Raw genomic sequence first — 18,166 nt, 5'->3', positions numbered from 1 at the left:
CAAAGTGTAGTAGGCCTTTATCTAAATAAATATATACTCTGTTCTGTATTAAGACATATACCTAATGAATAAGAGTAGCATGGGTAGAACACACTCAAGTGAAGCTAGAACAGACCTCTCTTTCATAACTCTACTCTCATAACTTCATTTTGCCAGTGGTAAAGGGAACATGCATGCATGACACAAGTTTGTAATCTATTGGAAGATATTTCTCTCTAAGGACCAACTAACAGCAAACAGAGTCAAATATATAACATAACGATTTGGTATACAAATTACCATTTTTAAACAAATCCTGTTGTATCGAAAACATCAAGCAAACCCAACCACAGCACCAAATACAAACGAAACGCTATAGGTTGACGCAACATGCAGGAAAGTAAAAATATTGTAAACTTACTGTAGCATTTAAGGATCAATTTGTGACTGAGAGAGCCCAGCACCACCACTACAGAGAGACTAGTCCGGGCCAAGGTAATCCACACTAACTGCAACACAGCCCTTTCTTCCTCGGATAAGAGGAGCCAGCAGCTGCGATTCCGGACAGTTAAGATTATATATGATGTGTATATATCGAGGGTTTGTCAGCTCTTCCAGGCCATAAAACCCACTTTAATGGCACCACGTGCTCCCTGTGCACCATTCATAGGCCCCGCTCGAGGCAATTGGCATAAATAACCTTCCAAACTTTAAAGTAGTAAAAGAAAGAGATACTATAAAGGGGAATTCGATAGCCCTACATAGGCCAACGTAGCACGGTTAGGCCCGACAGTGCCATTGAGAAAGCAGTCCATGCTCTGTTTCATTTATAGACATAGCAGTAAAACTAGGCTACCAGTCTGCGAGGTGAGTGAAAATTATACATTTTTCATATGAGACGATATTTCCTATAGGAAATGGCATCTGAACAATTGCTGTCCCTGTTAACCTGATTGTTTTGGTTAAGACATTTAATTAAGCTATTGTTCAAATTATAGGCCTATGTGTCACTAGGCCAGCAGTGGGTCAAATTCAGGTCAATGCATAGTTGTGTTTCAATTTATGGTTTTGTCTAAATACACAGCCTGCAACTACAATATAGGTTACAATATTGACCCACATGATCAAATAAATATATACTCAGAGCACCCGAGATAAGGACATTAATTCAACCGTTTTTTATTTTTCACTTTGAACAAAAATGTCCATTAATTATAATCCACATAATAATTCACATTTCCTGTTGCTGCAGGATTATTTTCCTGCTGTAGCAAACTGGCTCAAATTAAGATCCTACATTTCATAACCATAGCTTTTACATTTGATCCATAAGGCCATGGAAACATCAACGTATGTAAGTGTCCACCCACTATATCCTGTTAAAACAGGAACCATTTCCCTATCTGTGGTGGAAAGGTGGAAACATAGTAATAACGTTTTATTGGGGCCTTAAACTTTTATGCGCATGCGTTTGTCCGACAGGGATATTGTAAATTATTTAAATAGACGGTGTGGGGGCTCGAATCAGTTTTTTTTAATACGAAGTGCCTACACATGTAATGATATAAAAAAGCGACACAATTGTGCTGGTATATGGTATGGGAAGTTTATTCAAAAGTTCTCTCAACACATGTAAGCGTTTTGATTGAATCACCAGCTTTAACAAACAATTCATTTAACAATAGGTCTTACAGGTATTGTGCACCTAAAGGTATGGCACATAATCCAAAATGTAGCCTACACTGTTTATATCTCCGTTTTGGAAAATGTTAGTGTTAGGGGTATTTTCTAGTTGTATAGTGGATATGAATCATCCAAAGTCTTGATATTACATACAGACTATAAATAGACAACATGTACAATACATTTCCATGTCTGTTGACAACTCTGGACATTACAGTGAACAATAAGATACAAAATCAGTAAGCATCTGAAAATGCAAAACGCATATATATGGTATGGGTTCTTCAATACCATCACGAAACTCTTAAATATTTGGTTGGACATAATCCATTTCAGATTCCTGACCCTCTTGGTCTATACATGTAGCCACTGTAATTGCTATTGAACAAGTAAACTGTCTGTTTACATTGTCTGTTTTTTTCTTCATGTGTAATACGAAAAAAAGAAATAAATATTACTCCGCCCAAATAGGAATTTTTTAAAACGTAGAAAAATAACATATTTTCGTGATAACGTCTCCTCGTTATCGTGGTACCACTGAGTAGGCCTATCAGTCATTTAAATTATCATAATCATTATCTCAATGATAAGGGAATAGGCTATCGAATGTTTATTTGGCATGTATTCCACTCATGAATTTAACATGAAAGAGGGAGTGGCCTTGTAGTCCACAGCTCTCCCTAATTCTTCCAAAGGTCCTTACACAATCTTTACATTAAGACAACACATTACTTTATTTTTATTCTTTTTTTCCCCCTTAAACGTTGTACAACCATTAAGTAAAGAATAAAAGTCCACATATAAAGTGCCAAACACGGAATATGCAAATAATGTAATAGTCCATAACACATAATAGGGTCTGATTCTGAACAAGGCCTTCACGTTTCAAATCATGGTCTCTCTCTCTCTATTTAGGGTAGGCCTAGGCCCAACTTCTTTTTGCAGTTCGTCTCCAGATCAATCATCAACTCCATGTTTATATTGAATCCTTTGATTTCAGTTTCGAATCCTTCTTCCACTTCATACGTCGATTCTGGAACCAAATTTTAATTTGCCTCTCGTTCAGACAGAGGGTATTGGCGATCTCAATGCGCCTGCGACGGGCGAGGTAGCGGTTGAAATGGAACTCTTTCTCCAACTCCAGAGTCTGGTAGCGGGTGTAACTGGTTCGAGAGCGTTTACCGTCAGATGATTCTGAAGTGGCATTAGAAGAAATATGGGTTAGCCTACATTTTAAGAAAAAATCCACAGTCGAACATTATATACATCTTATAGTCTCTGCGTAAAAATGGCCTGAGGTCAAACGGTTTGGATGACCTGAGTATGAAGACTCCTGTGAGTTATAGAATGTAAAATGATTAAAATAATGAACAAATGGTAAAATGGTCTTGTGACTAAACCCCCCACAAGTGAAACGATTTAAATTCAAGTTAAATGAATTTGGAATTGAAATCAACTGATAAAAACTCTGGGATGAAGACCAATTTTCTTCTAATTCTTTTTCATTGAAAGCAACAACTTCTTTATTCTGGCACTTGTTCATTTCAAATACCTCTTGGCAAAATAAATAGTTGCCCTAGGTGAGGGAAATCCAGATCTTTGTTACAAGAACACTCGCAGAACTATAAGTTAAGTCTTTAACACAGCACCAAATGCAGTGCTAATATTTAGTGGCTATTCCAGCAATAAATCCTAATGGGCAACTAGTTGATTTTGGACATGGCAACATGAATGCCTTTCTGCTATTATATCTGGCGCTTTCCAGGGTGAAAAGTTCACACGGAGGTCAGGGCACTGGTTTTCTAGCCTAGCCTATACTCCAATCTTACACTAAAATAACCTGTTAGGAAACGAAAAGTACTTTCAGCCCAACAGAACTCACACTAATACATTAATGTAAAATACTCGTTCATGGTTTTCTTACATGTTTTGTTTCTCTTATCCAATTATGCAGCCATCAATCTAACCGCAGATCAACTCTTCACAGTAACAGAACAGGTTTACGAGCAATAGATGCCTTTGTCAAAATTTATGACCGCCAGTTTTATTATTTCCTGCGTTTGGCCTATAAAACTCAAGAGGAAAAACTGTGACAAAAGCAGTATAGCAGGCGAGAGAGTGAGTGAGGGAAGTAGTAGGCTATATACATTTGACAAATAAGTTTACCGTGGATCATGTGTAGTTTTGTCATCCAGGGAAAAATCTGCGGTTGCTGTTGACTGTCTTGGTGCTTCTTCGAATGGTTTTGATGTTTTACAGGTTGCATAGTTTCGACTTTGATCGCGCTTTCTTCGGTCGTAGTTCTGTGGTTTTCGACCACTTCCATTTGCCTTTCAGTCCCTTTGCTCAGTATACCTTCACTGAGGCAGTTCTGCACGGAGTTCCGGGAGCTCAAGGCTGAGCATGACTGTGGTAGTGGTGGAGATTGAGTGTCCGTATTGCCTCGCAGGCTAGTGTTCATCTCTTCTCGTTTTAGAGAGTTTACAGTGGCATCAGAGGAGGTGAATGTTCCGTTGAAATCATGAAGACCTCCGTTATAGGCATAATTGGCTTGACCGAAGTCAGAGAGAGAGCCATAACTGCCTAAACTATTCATGGCGTTATAGGAGGATGCCTCGTGCGTTTGCTGCTTAAAAATTGAGTTTGCTATGTAGGAACTCATCTTATACGAAAAACAAAACACACAAAAACGGTGCAGAAGAGATTCATGAAGTAAAAATTGTAATAGCCTATAGCCTAAATATTTTATCTGAGTAGCCTGGGCTAGATATTTTGCTCTTGTATTGTTGTTTTTATTGGTTATTGCTTTTCCTAGGAAGCTCTTTGGAAGTTCAAGGGGTATCTTTCCCCAAAAAAATAAGCACGATTTATAGGTGGGGGAATCGTATTTTTTTCTTGATTCGACGCGCACTGCCCAAATATGGGGCATCTGAATAGGATCACGTGCTGATGTTGGCCAGTCATACATTGGCTTGATACCCCGGGGGTATATTGATGAATAGGAGGAACGTGTCCGGCAAACTTTGTGCTGTGGGCTGTTGGGGACCTTGGTGGGGTCTTGGTGAGGAAAAGGGCGAGACTCTAAGACAAGAGCGTCATCTGGTGTCTGGTATAGGGCAGGCCAGGGCGGTCATCTCATCTATGCCCCCTCCATACTGCCCTTGCCTTGCTGCATCACATAGCATACCAGCCTCTGGTGAGGTGGGTGCGGGGTGCCCCATAGAGGCTCTATGAAGAGCAACACTGATTGAGCAATAACGTGATTGTTAAGCAATAAAAAACGGCAAATGCTCTATAGTAGGCTATAATAGTAATAATAATAATAATAATAATAATAATAATAATAATAATAATAATAATACAATTGTGTGCTATTCAAGGAGCCATTATTTTATTTTGGTTTATCTTAATTTGGTTTAAATTGGGTTGTATAGTCATCCCGGGAGTCATATAGGTCCGTGTACCCAAATTGCCTATATGAATATTTATTGCTCAGAATAAACAGTCACCAAAGGCGATAGCCTAAAGGTCGGACTAGCTATCAGCTTTATAGCACAATATCATATTTTGCTGGCTCATGGTTACGTTTATTTTCGTAACCCAAATGTGTTTCCATTGCAACTTCATTTGGAAATTGGATAGGCTACATGACTAAAAACAATACGGATTCTTTCTTAAACAGTAATATGTCAAGTAACAGGCTATTCATACATGGCAAGAGCCATTCACTAAATGGTTTGTAGGCTACATGTGATACATGAAATACCTTATCAGATTACAGACCTAACACACAAATTGTCTTCTCTGGATTATATTGATGTGATGTAAAGTCACTCAGATGTCCACTTAGCCTATTGTAGGTTACATAACACAAGGACGGAACTGTTTTGAAAACATTTTATTCAATGATACACAACTATGACAAAACATAAATTCACAACCTTAAACAAAGTGATTGATTTCTCGTATATTATTTCCCCGTTTTATTAGGTAGTCTTGGGTAACCATAAACGGTTATTATGCTAAACAATGGTAAGCAGCAGAATGCACATAAAGCCCTCACAGAGTATATATGGGCATACATAGAATATATACAGGCATATCTACAATTTAGGTAGTGTAGTTCACCCCGTGAGAGCTTTCAGGATATTTGCAGGAAGCATATTGCGATGGGATTCATGGGAAAGTAAAGATTCAAGTACATGAACAAAAACGAAACAAGTATGCCTTAGCATTTTCTTCACATTTGGAATGCTTATGCCCTATTGTGTTTGTAAACCATGCCCAACACTGACCTATGTGAATTGACTGAAGTGATCCAAACGATCCATTTTAAAATGGGGAAATTTGGGGGATAAATTAATTTCACAACACAAATAGCATGACTATGACAAAGGACATTATGCCACGAGATATAAAGCGCTATCAGTTGACTATATGCTTTTTCAGGCAAAAATGATCTGAATTGCAGAATATTGCAAGTTTTTACCCGCGCGTAGGCTACGAGTTTGTGAGAGAGGGACAAATAGCAGAATAATATCATGCAGGGGAGTTTGTGGTCTTTGAATGGCTAGGTAGTTTAGTGGAGTTTCATGATTTAGTTTAAAATGTATTTCATTCTTTCTCTTTCTTTTCCTCATCTTTCTCCTCTTCCATGGCGTCTCGTTCCTTCTCCACCGAGGCCCCTGTCGATTCACTTCCCGTCACCGTCGACGTTAGATTGCTCTCTTTCTTCCATTTCATACGACGGTTCTGGAACCAAATTTTGATCTGACGTTCTGTCAAACAGAGAGCGTTTGCTATTTCGATACGTCTACGTCTGGTTAGATAGCGGTTGAAATGGAATTCCTTCTCCAGTTCCAGTGTTTGGTAACGGGAGTATATCTGGCGTCCTCTGCGTCTGTCTGACCCATACCCAACTCCTGTGAAGAGAAAAAAAACACAACAAAGTATTGGATTACATTTCTATATATAGCCATTATGTAAATTGTTCTGGCATCAGGTGATTACATTACCATAATCTAGATTATACATCATTACAAAGGTACTGACAATGTGATGGGAGCAATTAATGTGCAATATAGCCTATCTCGGCTCAGGATAGAAACGCACAATAAACAACTTCTCCAAACCATCTGCATGTCCAATGTCTGTTTGTAAAATATACATAGCCTATGCAAATTGTTTCAATTACATATATAATATTCAGGTTAAACGAAACATTTGGGGTAAACGTTGAAAATATTTATTTGGGGAAACTGTTGGAATAGTTATGCACACTCAGAAAATAGGCCTTTCTCCAGGGCGAGACGATACAATGATGTTTTATGGGGCCATAAAAACTAGGTTGCTCTGTTGCTAAGACATATCGTAAAACTGGCTCATTAACTTAATTTATTTGTTGTAGTTAAACTCACCGCTGTGAGAGTTCATTCGCTGCATCCACGGGTATATCTGGACGTTAGCTTTCTGCTCCTGCGATCCACCTCTGGCTTGATCCAAACTGTACTCCTGAGTAATGTGGTTTTGTGCATTCAGTCCCATGCTTGTTGTTTGTCTGCAACTGGCAAGACCCCCATCCTTGTCTTGAAGAAACAAATTAGATCCATACTCATAGGATGCCCGGCTCGGCCCAAAAACAACATTGTCTTGGGGAGAATAGAAAGGATTTGCGTATATCCGATTCTGGGTCACAGCAGCCCCATACGACGAAAAATGTCTCACTGTGTCATAAGTGGTGGAATTTAGTGGCACGCTTGGCAAAACATCTTGACCACCGGATAAATGGCAGGAGAGCGACGGGTTTGCGAAATACGAATTCATACCTTGCATGTAACCCTTCTTCTTCAACTCTCCGCACTTCTTTATCAGTCTTTTCTTCTCCACTTTCCCCTCTCAGTAGCTCCCCCTTTCCCTCTCTCTTATTATGTATATGTTGCTGGCTGCTCACACGCCTTTGCAAAACCTTTCTTTTACCCTTTCGCTGCTTCTATAAATAGACGGGTCCTTGTGGTTTCAATATTATTAATTTCCAATCTCCGGTAAGACGCACAAACCGGAGTGTTATAGCTGATCGCTTAGCTCTAGAGAGGGACAATATGACAATGTCAGCTGACCATTCTCCACCAATTGAGAGCAAGGAAACTGTAGCTTTTAGCTAACCAGCTATAGCTCTAAAAATGCATCCAGAAAACGCATGCATGCATTAAGTTAGTGGGACATAGCCTACTGAGCAAGAAAACAAGACAATATAAATATATAAGTGACGTGTATATGTCGGCAATATCAAACTGCTGTCCAGAACCAGAATAATCGTGTAACTGAATTGACATTTGAGTATTTATGTAAGTTTATAAATGGGATAAGTAAATTGATATCTCTACATCTGTTTTACCTGCTTATGTAGCATGGTGTGTCTGTCTGTGTTTGTGTGTGTGGTGTGTGTTGTGTGTGAGGTGTGTGTATGTCTGTCTGTCTGTCTGTGTGTGTGCGTGTGTGTGTAAATATATAACACATTTACACATAAGGACGATGTAGTTCGCACGCACATATTTGCATATTGGGAATGCCACTAAAAAGTACAATGTAATATGTAAGATAATGTATTGTTTGTCGTCAACGCTATGTACATATTCAGTGTGGGTTGTATTCAAATCAGATGTTTATGTATTGGCAGCACGCTCATAAAACTCGCGTGCTCTGTTGGTTCTTGTGTTTTTGCATGGGCAAGAATTTTTCACATTCTTTCTATGTTTTACATCGTGTATGAAATAGCATTACATGACTTGTAGGTCATTATCGTGCCTCGGCTCTTAACGGGTAATTCAGATTGTTAGGGGGAAGGGTGGGGGTGATAAGAATGCGTTTAGGGTCTCTTCTGTGAAGGGCAATAAAACCAAGTGAAGTTTCTCAGCTCACCAACAAATAACTCTACGTATAGTCTACATAACGACACATCTCGAGCCTCTGAAACGAATGCATTGGATTATAAACGCAAGGAGTAAAAATAAGATAATAGTGTTTAATTGTATTTGAAGTTACTAGCCTAAGTGTTAACGGTTTCCAACACTTTTCCTGAAAATCCAGCAATCAACCGTGAGTAGAGCATTGATCTGGCTACGTCAGAGGATATGTATCCACAAAGTACTATTATGGAGATGTAAGGAGATACAATCACATCTTAGAAATGTAGAGTTAGGTATTTATTTACCTAACCACAATACTCTCTCACCTAATACTTCAATATCAGTGCCAAATTGTGTAATATATCAGTTATGTGCGTTGGCTTCACAAAATTATTACATCGATGAACGGTAATTATGGGATTTTAGTATCGACGGCATGATGTACATCATACATAGAGGTTGATATTTTGAAATAGCCTAGTGCTTTAGCTATAGACCTCTAATTGTGTTGTATGTAGGCCTATGACATGGGCTCGTGCGTGAGGCCGCTTTGGAAATGGTAGATATCCAATTGTCTAAAATATTGACAAGAGTCATTTATCATTGAATGGCAACCTGGAAAAAATTGGTCTTTCTATAAGGTAGGCTACTCGATATGAGGTACAAACTCGACAAAACTGTTATTGCAAAAAGGAATATTCCACTTTGAATCTTTTTGTTCTCCATGTGTGGCAAAACTCAGTCAACAATAGCCTACTGCAAACCTTTTTCCACCATCTTCAGCTTCAGCACACACCTGCATGTAATCAATTCAGATTGATTAATTTGATTGTTCAAACAACCTTCAAGCTATTCGATAAAAACACGTAGTTTAGAGAACGATATTAGCAAAAGATTGCCGATACATCTTAATTTTTCTCTCAATAATCTATAGTAATAACGTATAGCATTGAAAAAAATTCTATAATTCAACATATTGAAACCACAAATGTAGGCTATACAAATGTATTTGACAAGGGGATATCTACGCATAGGCCTATACAGACTACAACAAAACGAATCTTTAACTTGCACATAAAAAGTATATTTTGCTGGGCTTCTGTTTTGGTTCCTAAACAGGCAATAAAAGCTAGGACGGAAGAACGAACGACGAGGAAGTCTGTGGTGCAATAAATGTTTCCAACTGGATTAGCGTCCATATGTGACATCCGCAGACTGATAAATATGACACAAATAGGAAAACCAAGAAGGAATATTTCTTAAAAACCTGTAGGCTTAATTGTAAACATTATTACATAACTCTCAGAAATTAGGTCTAAAGGCCCATGCATATATTCTTCGCTTGAAATGTTCTATGTATTGAAGTTTCTTTCCTTATGCTCACAACATTGAATTTCACTAGCCTACATAAATTGTATCCCCATTCTGCGAATAGAATTAGAATTACGATTATCATCCGACACTCAACTAAGCCAAAATAAGTCTGGGTTTCTAGCACTTGATGAGAACCATATAGCCGAGCGCGCTTCCGAAATCAGCAATATTCATAACGTATCACCATCACGTACTTCAACGTGTTGTCAACTGTGACGGATGAGATGACTGAGAGTGAACCAAAGTGACTATAGGACTGTGCAATGCACTGCTCTCTTTGGTATTTCACGTTTTATACCCCTCTGTAGGCTACACCATCTTAGTTTTATCCCTTATTCGACGTCCTTGTCATGGTTGTTTATAAAGCCACTATGATGATTTTTGTTATCATGGAGTTTGTGGTAGTTCCATTGCATAATTCACAAGAGCTGTTGGTATGCGGTATAGTGATGTGAGCCGGGAGAAAGAGCTATAGGCGTAAGTGTTTTGGCAGCCCTCGAGACAAATTACGTGGCTCATCTCAGCTTTTGAAGCAGAGAGGAAAGAGCCCCTTTAGCCCGTATTTCTTTGATTTCTTTGAAGACGAACATCTGCACTGTTGCACTTTATGACTACCCCTATGCGTGTAGTTTACTAGAATACTACTACTACTACTACTACCACTACTACTACTACTACTACTACTACTACTACAACTAGGCCTACTACTACTGCTACTACTAACAATAATAATATTTTTGACCAAATACTATATTATTATTATTATTATCAGCAGTTGTAGCAATTCCAGAGCAATCCAATTAGGCCTAATAATGGTAGCCTAACCTCTCACTGCACTGGGTTGAATTATCATTTGTTTAGATCTGAAGCTGTAAGAACATAGGCTAACACATAATAATCTAGGCTACATTAGCCTACAGTGTTCAGTTTGCCACGTTTAACAATTTGAAGCAGAGATGAACATGTGTTGATCATGTGGGTCGGAAGCAATGCTTTCATATCAGCTTTCTCTTACTTGACCATGAGGAATTAATACTCAATGCTGGCTCTGAACACATTTTTATAAGATGACGTTCACCTATTCCGGCCACTATACAAATTAGGTCTTGGTGCTATGCTTCATGCCTGTTATACACTACGCTAAAAAGAGACGACGCTGTTTAAGGTGACAAAAAAACACACACACCGTAAATCCTCTCTCCCTCTCCCTCTCCCTCTCCCTCTCCCTCTCTCTCTCTCTCTCTCTCTCTCTCTCTCTCTCTCTCTCTCTCTCTCTCTCTCTCTCTCTCTCTCTCTCTCTCTCTCTCGGATAGCCTGACGAGCTGCAAAAGGTGTAGCCCACACGACAAAGTGCAAAAAGAAACGATTGGCAAAAAGGTTCCCGCACAATGACCTGCAGCAAAATCACATAGAGGTGCTAGTACGACTCAAACGCACCTGCGACAGGCCTATTGACATTGTCCCATTTCAATTAGCCTCATACAATGTCTGAAGTGATTTGGAAAAATCTAATATGCCTTTTTGCCCAGTAATGTACAAGTGTTTCCCTTATTTAACAAAATATGCACAGGAAAAGGCCTACGTCCAATTGACCACAGTATACACCATTGGCGAATCCAATAATGATGATGTTCATGCGTTAAAGCTCGTGTATAAAGCGTAACAAAGCTCGTGAGTAAACTTTAGCAATACGATTTCTAGGCTGGTTAGGCATGGATTTCTGAAGTAAGGATTCTGCCCTATGTGTGCAAATTATTGTTGTTGTGGAATATGATCATGATGATTATTGGGATTATGATTTGTTGTTATATTAGTATTATGATTTTGAGCATGTTTGCTGTTGCTGGTGTTCCTTCAATAAATAATTCAATGTTTAATATTTGTTGTGTACAGCTGTTTTCATTATTGTATGAGAAAATAACAGGTTTAGGTCATCTCACAATACAGACATCAATACAGATATCAATTCAAAATGGTTCCCACGTGAAGGTTGAAATATTTCAGAAGATGTTCCAAGCTTCGTGCCTGCGGCATGTTCAGACATTTTGCTATCCGCATATGTCGTCTATGTATTAAACTGTATCCGCACTAATGTGGTATATAGCCTGCATAACTACCAACCACCGACCAACGGTTACCAACCCCACCACTCCCCACACACAACCTCTCACCTCCGCCGTGGAAGAGGTGGGCACAAGGGGGCACTGTTAGTAGTAGTGAACAACGGTAGTGTGTTTGTTTGTGTGTCTGTGTGCGCGCGTGTGCGCGTGCGCGTGTGTGCGTGTAACATAGTATAATACTACAAGATCTAACATTGATTTTTAAATACATATACTCTCACCCATCTTTCTTTGCAACCAATGTTGTCTATAGCTAATTACATATCCAGTCAGCAATTAGAGTAGTTAATAGACGAAAGGTCACTTAGACTAATGGGGAGGGCCAAAAACACAGTTCAATGTAATCTCTAAATAAGATGGAAGAATGGAAAATAAAGATGAAAGGTGTTTACCACAAACCAACACGGTCCCCCAGTGGATAATCTCACACTATTAAGCCACTAAAGACAACCTACCTTCGATAAACAAACCACACCCTATAATAACTTATGATTCAATCTCAAGTTTGGAGGTAGCCTACTATAGGCCTATAGAAATCACGGAGGTTACAGTAGCCTACAGGTCAGGTCACGAATACCCAAACTATACAAAATCAATAGCGTTCATATTCAATTTCTTTGTCCTCACTTAGGATATATGATACCATATAACCTGTATGGCATAACGTCTCAAATCCCACTTCTCACAGATACGGTTCAGTTCATAAACAGTCAAGCCATTGAGGAAGGATCACGGAAGGAATGGCTTTCTTACCCGCGTCTGCGTTCTCCCGGTTGTCTGTGTTCTCCCGGTTGTCTGTAGTGACGGTGACGCAAGCTCGCGGGCCCATCCGAAAGGTAAGGGGGTGATGCAGACGAATAGACCTCTACACCGCTACACCGGGCGTAGCAAACATCCCCAAATCTGCCAATGGATGGAAAAGCAAAAAGCGGAATTTAGCAATTTGTTAAGACAGCGTCATTTACTGTCCGCTGCTTTCTCTATCTCTCTTTCTGCAACCGTTGGGTTATTTTTCCTCTGGGGGATACTGTAGACAGGGGCTGGTAGAGGCGGTGACTGTCGTGAAGCCATTTCTGACCGCGAGGCATGCAGGAGCACATCGGGAAGGGGATGTAGCCTAGACGAAACGCGTTCCATATCAAAAAGATAAACTATTGTATAATCTATACTGAAGGAAAATACACTATTGGCGATATAATTTCTATGCCAATGCTGAGAGAGCTGCTGATATAACCTGAGGTCCGAGGAATAGACAAAGGCATAAAGTTCATGTTCACGGAGCGGGTGTGCCACGTGGCTCGCTGCAACCAATCACAGAATGGATGGAGTCGTAAACTTTTATTACTGAGCTGTAAATTTCTCCCCTAAACAACTAGGAATGTGTTGCACACCCTAGTATGTCTCTCTCTCCTTCTCCTCTACAATTTTCTAGGCCTAAATATTGTCTTAATATTTGTAGTTTTATAAAGCGCAAAACTAAAGCAATGATATGACAGTATTCCCCAATATGTTACTTTATCTATCAATATCTCAATTGATCCACCAATATGACTGTTGGTAATTAATAACACATACACACACACACATCCCATTAGATGAGTAGAGATCATTTGAGTCCATTTGCCCCTCAATCATCATCACCTTCAATATAATAAGAATATATCGTCTACTAGAATTAAGGTGTATGCTCAGGTTAAATTAATTCGATTCCTCTATGTTTTCAAAGATATGAGCAGGCCTACAAGACTCCTAATTTAGAGAAACGACACTGTGACGACACTATAACGCCCTCGGGATATCCCCATGCAGACTTCCAGAAGCATACATTTCATGCAGACGTTTCTATTAGAATTTGGTTGAAAAAAAACGTATAGAAAACATGTGGTGTTATAGATACAGTTAATGTTCAGTTATTGTCAGCAATGTTGAGAAACGATAGTCCTTATACATCGAAAGAAACCATGCTATTTGACAACGACCTATAGGCTATAGTGTAAAAAAACAATAGCCTATCGTTTTTAATATTCTCAGGAATACTTAATGTAGGGTAAATGTTAGAGATTTCCCTCACGAATAGTTTTATTTAACCTTTTCATCCACCAACATACATAATATATGATTGGTAAAGCTTTAAAGATGAATTTAAACATTTTGGCCATTTCGCTGAAAAAGTTACACAGAACGTTGCAGTAAATTGCACAACTGCAAATCAGACGGAGCTATATATATTTCAGCAAAATAAGTGTCGCCAAACCTCTCTTCTTAGGATACTGTCATTTTAAAAAGTTCAGAATAAAGATGAGCGATGAGGGAATATCTAGCCTAGACATCGTGACATTTAAATTAAATTCCTCGGGCAATTCAAAAGAATACGCCTTGATATCGGAGAGAAACATGTTGTTTTGTAGGTCTACTACGCCTATTCATTTTGAAAACGAAAAATGTTTGATTCAATGTTTTAGCCCTACAAAATGTTCCATGTTTCTGTTATAATAGCCTAGTTCATGCCCAAACGTATAGTCCTCTTCTTGTCATTCCAAATATATCTAATCCTGTCTTCGAGCGTAGATAAAGTAGGCAATCATTTAGTCTCTCTATGAGATATGATAACGATAGATCATATTTTGAATCCACAGCTATGATTAAGATATAAATAAATTATATACATACAACGAGGCAAGTTGCATCTTGTCCATGCAGACTGGGTGTAACAGTTTGGGCTGGGTGTACCCTGTAGCAGGATGAGTCGACATTGCACACTATAAAAAGAGAAACACCGTGTTTCCGGATACGGCTAGCTCCGTTTATACCACCAATAAAGTTGACAGGTACACTAAACCTAAACGGGAATGTCAACCCTCTGTTAAAAGTATACACAAAAGCCTTACGTTCAGGCAACGCTTTCGGATAGTTGTTAATTGCACGGAAACTTTTTGAATTTTCAATAGGCTACAAGCAGGCAAGAACAGTTTTAAAATAACTTCACTTAAGGCCTAGCCATTTAGGTAGTAGGATACGACAAATTCAGACACCAATAGGCCTATAGTTTTGTGCTACTTTTGGAATGGACAATCCAGAAGATTTGACACTGATTTTAGAGAATAGATTCAAAATTCACATTTATGTAAGTTTATTCAATAGCTGTTTCATTCGACAATGTTATTCGATCTGAGAAAATAATGCAACACCTTTGTAAACATCTTCTTTAAAAAGAGTAGTCTTGATTTCGATTTACAGAAACATATCAACACAGCGAAGAAATCGTAAAGTATCGGTTTAGAATGTTTAAAATGCATTTTGAATGACTGAATAACTTTTAGAACATTATTTGTGTTTTGGACTGCTGTTTCTTGTCTGTTTCAGACCTAATATTTATTGAGCTGATGCATATACTTGCGATTAATTAAGGTAAACAAAATGTAATCTTTTGTGATTCAATAGTCATCATCGAGGTTGTGGTTGACTTCCACAGTTAAAATCAGGAAAATGCTGTCATAGAATTTGAGTAATCTGGCCTGTTTCTGACCCCTAACGAAAAACCTGAGCCGAATATCTAGAATGTATGGCTCATGGGAATGAGCAATTCATTGTTTCCAAACCATGTCAAACAAGTCATGACTTGTATCATTTTATAGAACCAATGACTCACATTGCATATTTACTGTTGTGTAGTGTGTAAGTGGTTTGTTTACATCAATGTGAAAGGCATATTTCAAGGTCTGTATTCTGCTCCAATACCAAGCGTTCCAGTCACAATATAAAGCTGCTATGACTTCACAGTGACTAACTAAATACCACATGTAACATATAGTTCAAGAAAGCCAGGTTGCTCGTTCACAGGAGATGCCCAAATACCTCGTATAACAGTACTTATGTTATGAAAAGTAAGCCTTAAACACATTGTGGTGAGAGGGGGGTTCCTATACCTCTCCAGACAGTACCAAGGCTGCGGTGAAATAGTCATAGACAGAGCTGTGTGCCAATAGGATGTGCAGAATAGGGAATACGGAAGTGACAATAGCAAGGGGCCACAACCCCAGGCTCCAAACTAACCCCTGTGTGTGTGTGTGCATGTGTGTGTGTCAGTGGCGGTTCGTGCCGTTAAAGGTTAGGGAGGACGATTCTTTTTACAAACCTTATTTCTATTAAAGCATATTGGATGACTGTCATTCCTATTCCATTCACCCAGCTCAATGTAACATCGATAGGTTTAGGCTACTACATGATACTCACATTTGTCATGAGGTTGCTGCAACCTAGCCTATAAATGAAAGTTTATAACGTAGGTGCACAGGTCGAGAGACAAATTTGAGTAATCAAGGTGACAGACAGTGACACATTCAATACTGCCTTGCATACTCTTGCCTGCATCTAGCTAATCTGGAGTGTAATCATTAAACAACAGTTTCTATTGGACAAACTCAGGTAGGTCCCACCCTGGTTAGTTCCATGTGATTTTGTTTAAAAAATGTTTTGCAACAGAATTGGCGGAATGAATACATCCCGTTCACCTGCACACACAGTTCACTTTCATAGCAGCCACAACAGCATCATCACTTTGCTCGTTGTATGCTCTCCTCCTCTCACCTTTTCCCTTCGCTTGTGAACTTCAGTGCACAACAAACTAGCTGTCTGTGACCAGGCGCATAAACCTTCATACCATAACCGTTAACCACTACACAGCCTACATCGTTGATACCATATTCACTTTATAGTCAACAAACTAGAACTAACGCTTTAGTCAGGGATGGGCATAAATTACAATTACAAAATAGAACTACAAAATACCCTAAAGAGTATCAAAATAAAATATAAAATGCTTTTGCAATGTATTGTATTTAAAATACAAAAATACATTTGCAAATAGCCTGCGAACAGCAACAACATTCTCAGTAATGGTTACAGAAACGTCTTACTTGCTATGACTGTGATATGTTGTTGTTTATCTACCTTAGCGTCTGCTAAATTGCCAAAATGTAAATGTACGTGAAAATGAACAACTGCAAAGCACACTGGGTATTGTCGTTGCCCTTGTTTCGGGGCGGAGTTCATTAGAGTAATACTCTTTGCAACTGTACATTTTTACATATACTTACATTTGCATTTAGTTCATTTAGTAGAAGCTCTTATCACACCATAGTGCCATCCGACTTTTGAGACCAATGTAGGGTGAAAGGGGGCCACAAAACTGTGAACTGCTATAAAGAATTTGTATTTTGAAAATACAAATTACAGCTTTCGAAAGTATCTTGTTACAAAATACATAAGAGTGTAGTTTAGCCCAGTGTAATACAACATACAAAATACTCAGAAGTAATTAAAATAAATATTTTATATACATGTAACAGGAATACTGCCCATCTCTGGCGTTAGTAAACCCACAAATCAATCCATGTGTACAATCACGCAGTACAGTGTACAGCAAACAGTTTAGCAGTTACACCGGCGGGCCCTGATGGCAATACATTAATAAAACCGAACGCTTACCTTGACTTGGAAGAGTTGCAGTGTTGGTTAGACAGCTAGCTAACATTAGCTAAGTAAGTGAACGGTAAACTAAGAAAGATAAAAACACAACAAAATATAGCTAGCTCTTTCTCTCTCTCTCTTTGCTGCTTCTCCTTAATTTTGGAATACATTATTTTGTTCAAATCTGTTCAACCATTATCATTCTCTCTCATTTTATGCCAGTGTTTCCCAAACTCGGTTTGATTTATGCCCTAGCACTACTCAGCTGACTCAAATAATCAACTCAACATTAAGCGTTGATTATTTGAATCAGCAGTGTAGTGCTAGGGCAAAAACCAAAACTTGGGGTCCCCCGGACAGAGTTTGGGAAACACTGCTTTATGCACTGCAGTGCTAGTTAGCTGTAGCTTATGCTTTCAGTACTAGATGGACAAGATGTCAGTTCATACTGCAAGAGCTCTGATAGGTTGGAGCATGTCCTCCAGAAGTTGTCATAATTACTGTATAAGTCTATGGAAGGGGGTGAGAACCACAAGCCTGCTAGGTTTGTATTGAAGTCAATGTACCCAGAGGAAGAAGGAATATAGCTGTCTTCTGGCTACACCATTGTGCTGTTGAGGTTACTGTAGACCTTCA

At 38.8% G+C, this 18,166-nt stretch overlaps 3 protein-coding genes across 14 annotated transcripts in view; all 3 read right to left on the bottom strand.

Moving 5' to 3' along the window:
* Window positions 1–18,166, bottom strand: part of LOC121545828 (homeobox protein Hox-C10a) — a 78,516-nt gene that overhangs the window by 31,081 nt on the left and 29,269 nt on the right. For 3 of the 12 annotated variants that reach the window (XM_041856671.2, XM_041856678.2, XM_041856672.2), the window contains exon 1: window positions 401–560. The exons of 5 other annotated variants lie outside the window; for them this stretch is intronic. The gene's annotated coding sequence lies outside the window, so the exon portion shown is untranslated. Of the gene's footprint in view, window positions 1–400; window positions 561–12,814; window positions 12,965–18,166 lie in introns of those variants that run through there. 4 more of the 12 variants (XM_041856675.1, XM_041856673.2, XM_041856682.2 and 1 more) reach the window with 4 other exon arrangements.
* Window positions 1,327–4,492, bottom strand: hoxc5a (homeobox C5a). Its single transcript, XM_041856691.2, has 2 exons — window positions 3,829–4,492; window positions 1,327–2,856 (listed from the first exon to the last, which is right to left on the bottom strand). The coding sequence occupies exons 1-2, from the start codon at window positions 4,322–4,324 to the stop codon at window positions 2,639–2,641; spliced, it is 714 nt and encodes a 237-aa protein (XP_041712625.1). The 5' UTR covers window positions 4,325–4,492; the 3' UTR covers window positions 1,327–2,638.
* Window positions 5,554–9,309, bottom strand: LOC121545833 (homeobox protein Hox-C6a-like). The gene is made up of 2 exons (XM_041856690.2): window positions 7,080–9,309; window positions 5,554–6,584 (listed from the first exon to the last, which is right to left on the bottom strand). The coding sequence occupies exons 1-2, from the start codon at window positions 7,492–7,494 to the stop codon at window positions 6,277–6,279; spliced, it is 723 nt and encodes a 240-aa protein (XP_041712624.1). The 5' UTR covers window positions 7,495–9,309; the 3' UTR covers window positions 5,554–6,276.

The sequence above is a fragment of the Coregonus clupeaformis genome, chromosome 30 (assembly GCF_020615455.1).
Source record: "Coregonus clupeaformis isolate EN_2021a chromosome 30, ASM2061545v1, whole genome shotgun sequence".
Taxonomy (NCBI): domain Eukaryota; kingdom Metazoa; phylum Chordata; class Actinopteri; order Salmoniformes; family Salmonidae; genus Coregonus; species Coregonus clupeaformis.
The sequence above is the reverse complement of the archived record's forward strand: the minus strand, read 5'-3'. Positions and strand labels throughout refer to the sequence as shown.

What these genes read in the sequence shown, in the direction of transcription:
- hoxc5a (XM_041856691.2), bottom strand. Translation starts at nt 4,324, where the DNA reads ATGAGTTCCTACATAGCAAACTCAATTTTTAAGCAGCAAACGCACGAG. An exon ending in AAAACTACACATGATCCACG is followed by an intron (nt 2,857 to 3,828) that starts GTAAACTTATTT and finishes ATGCCACTTCAG; the next exon opens with AATCATCTGACGGTAAACGC.
- LOC121545833 (XM_041856690.2), bottom strand. Translation starts at nt 7,494, where the DNA reads ATGCAAGGTATGAATTCGTATTTCGCAAACCCGTCGCTCTCCTGCCAT. An exon ending in GCGAATGAACTCTCACAGCG is followed by an intron (nt 6,585 to 7,079) that starts GTGAGTTTAACT and finishes TTCTCTTCACAG; the next exon opens with GAGTTGGGTATGGGTCAGAC.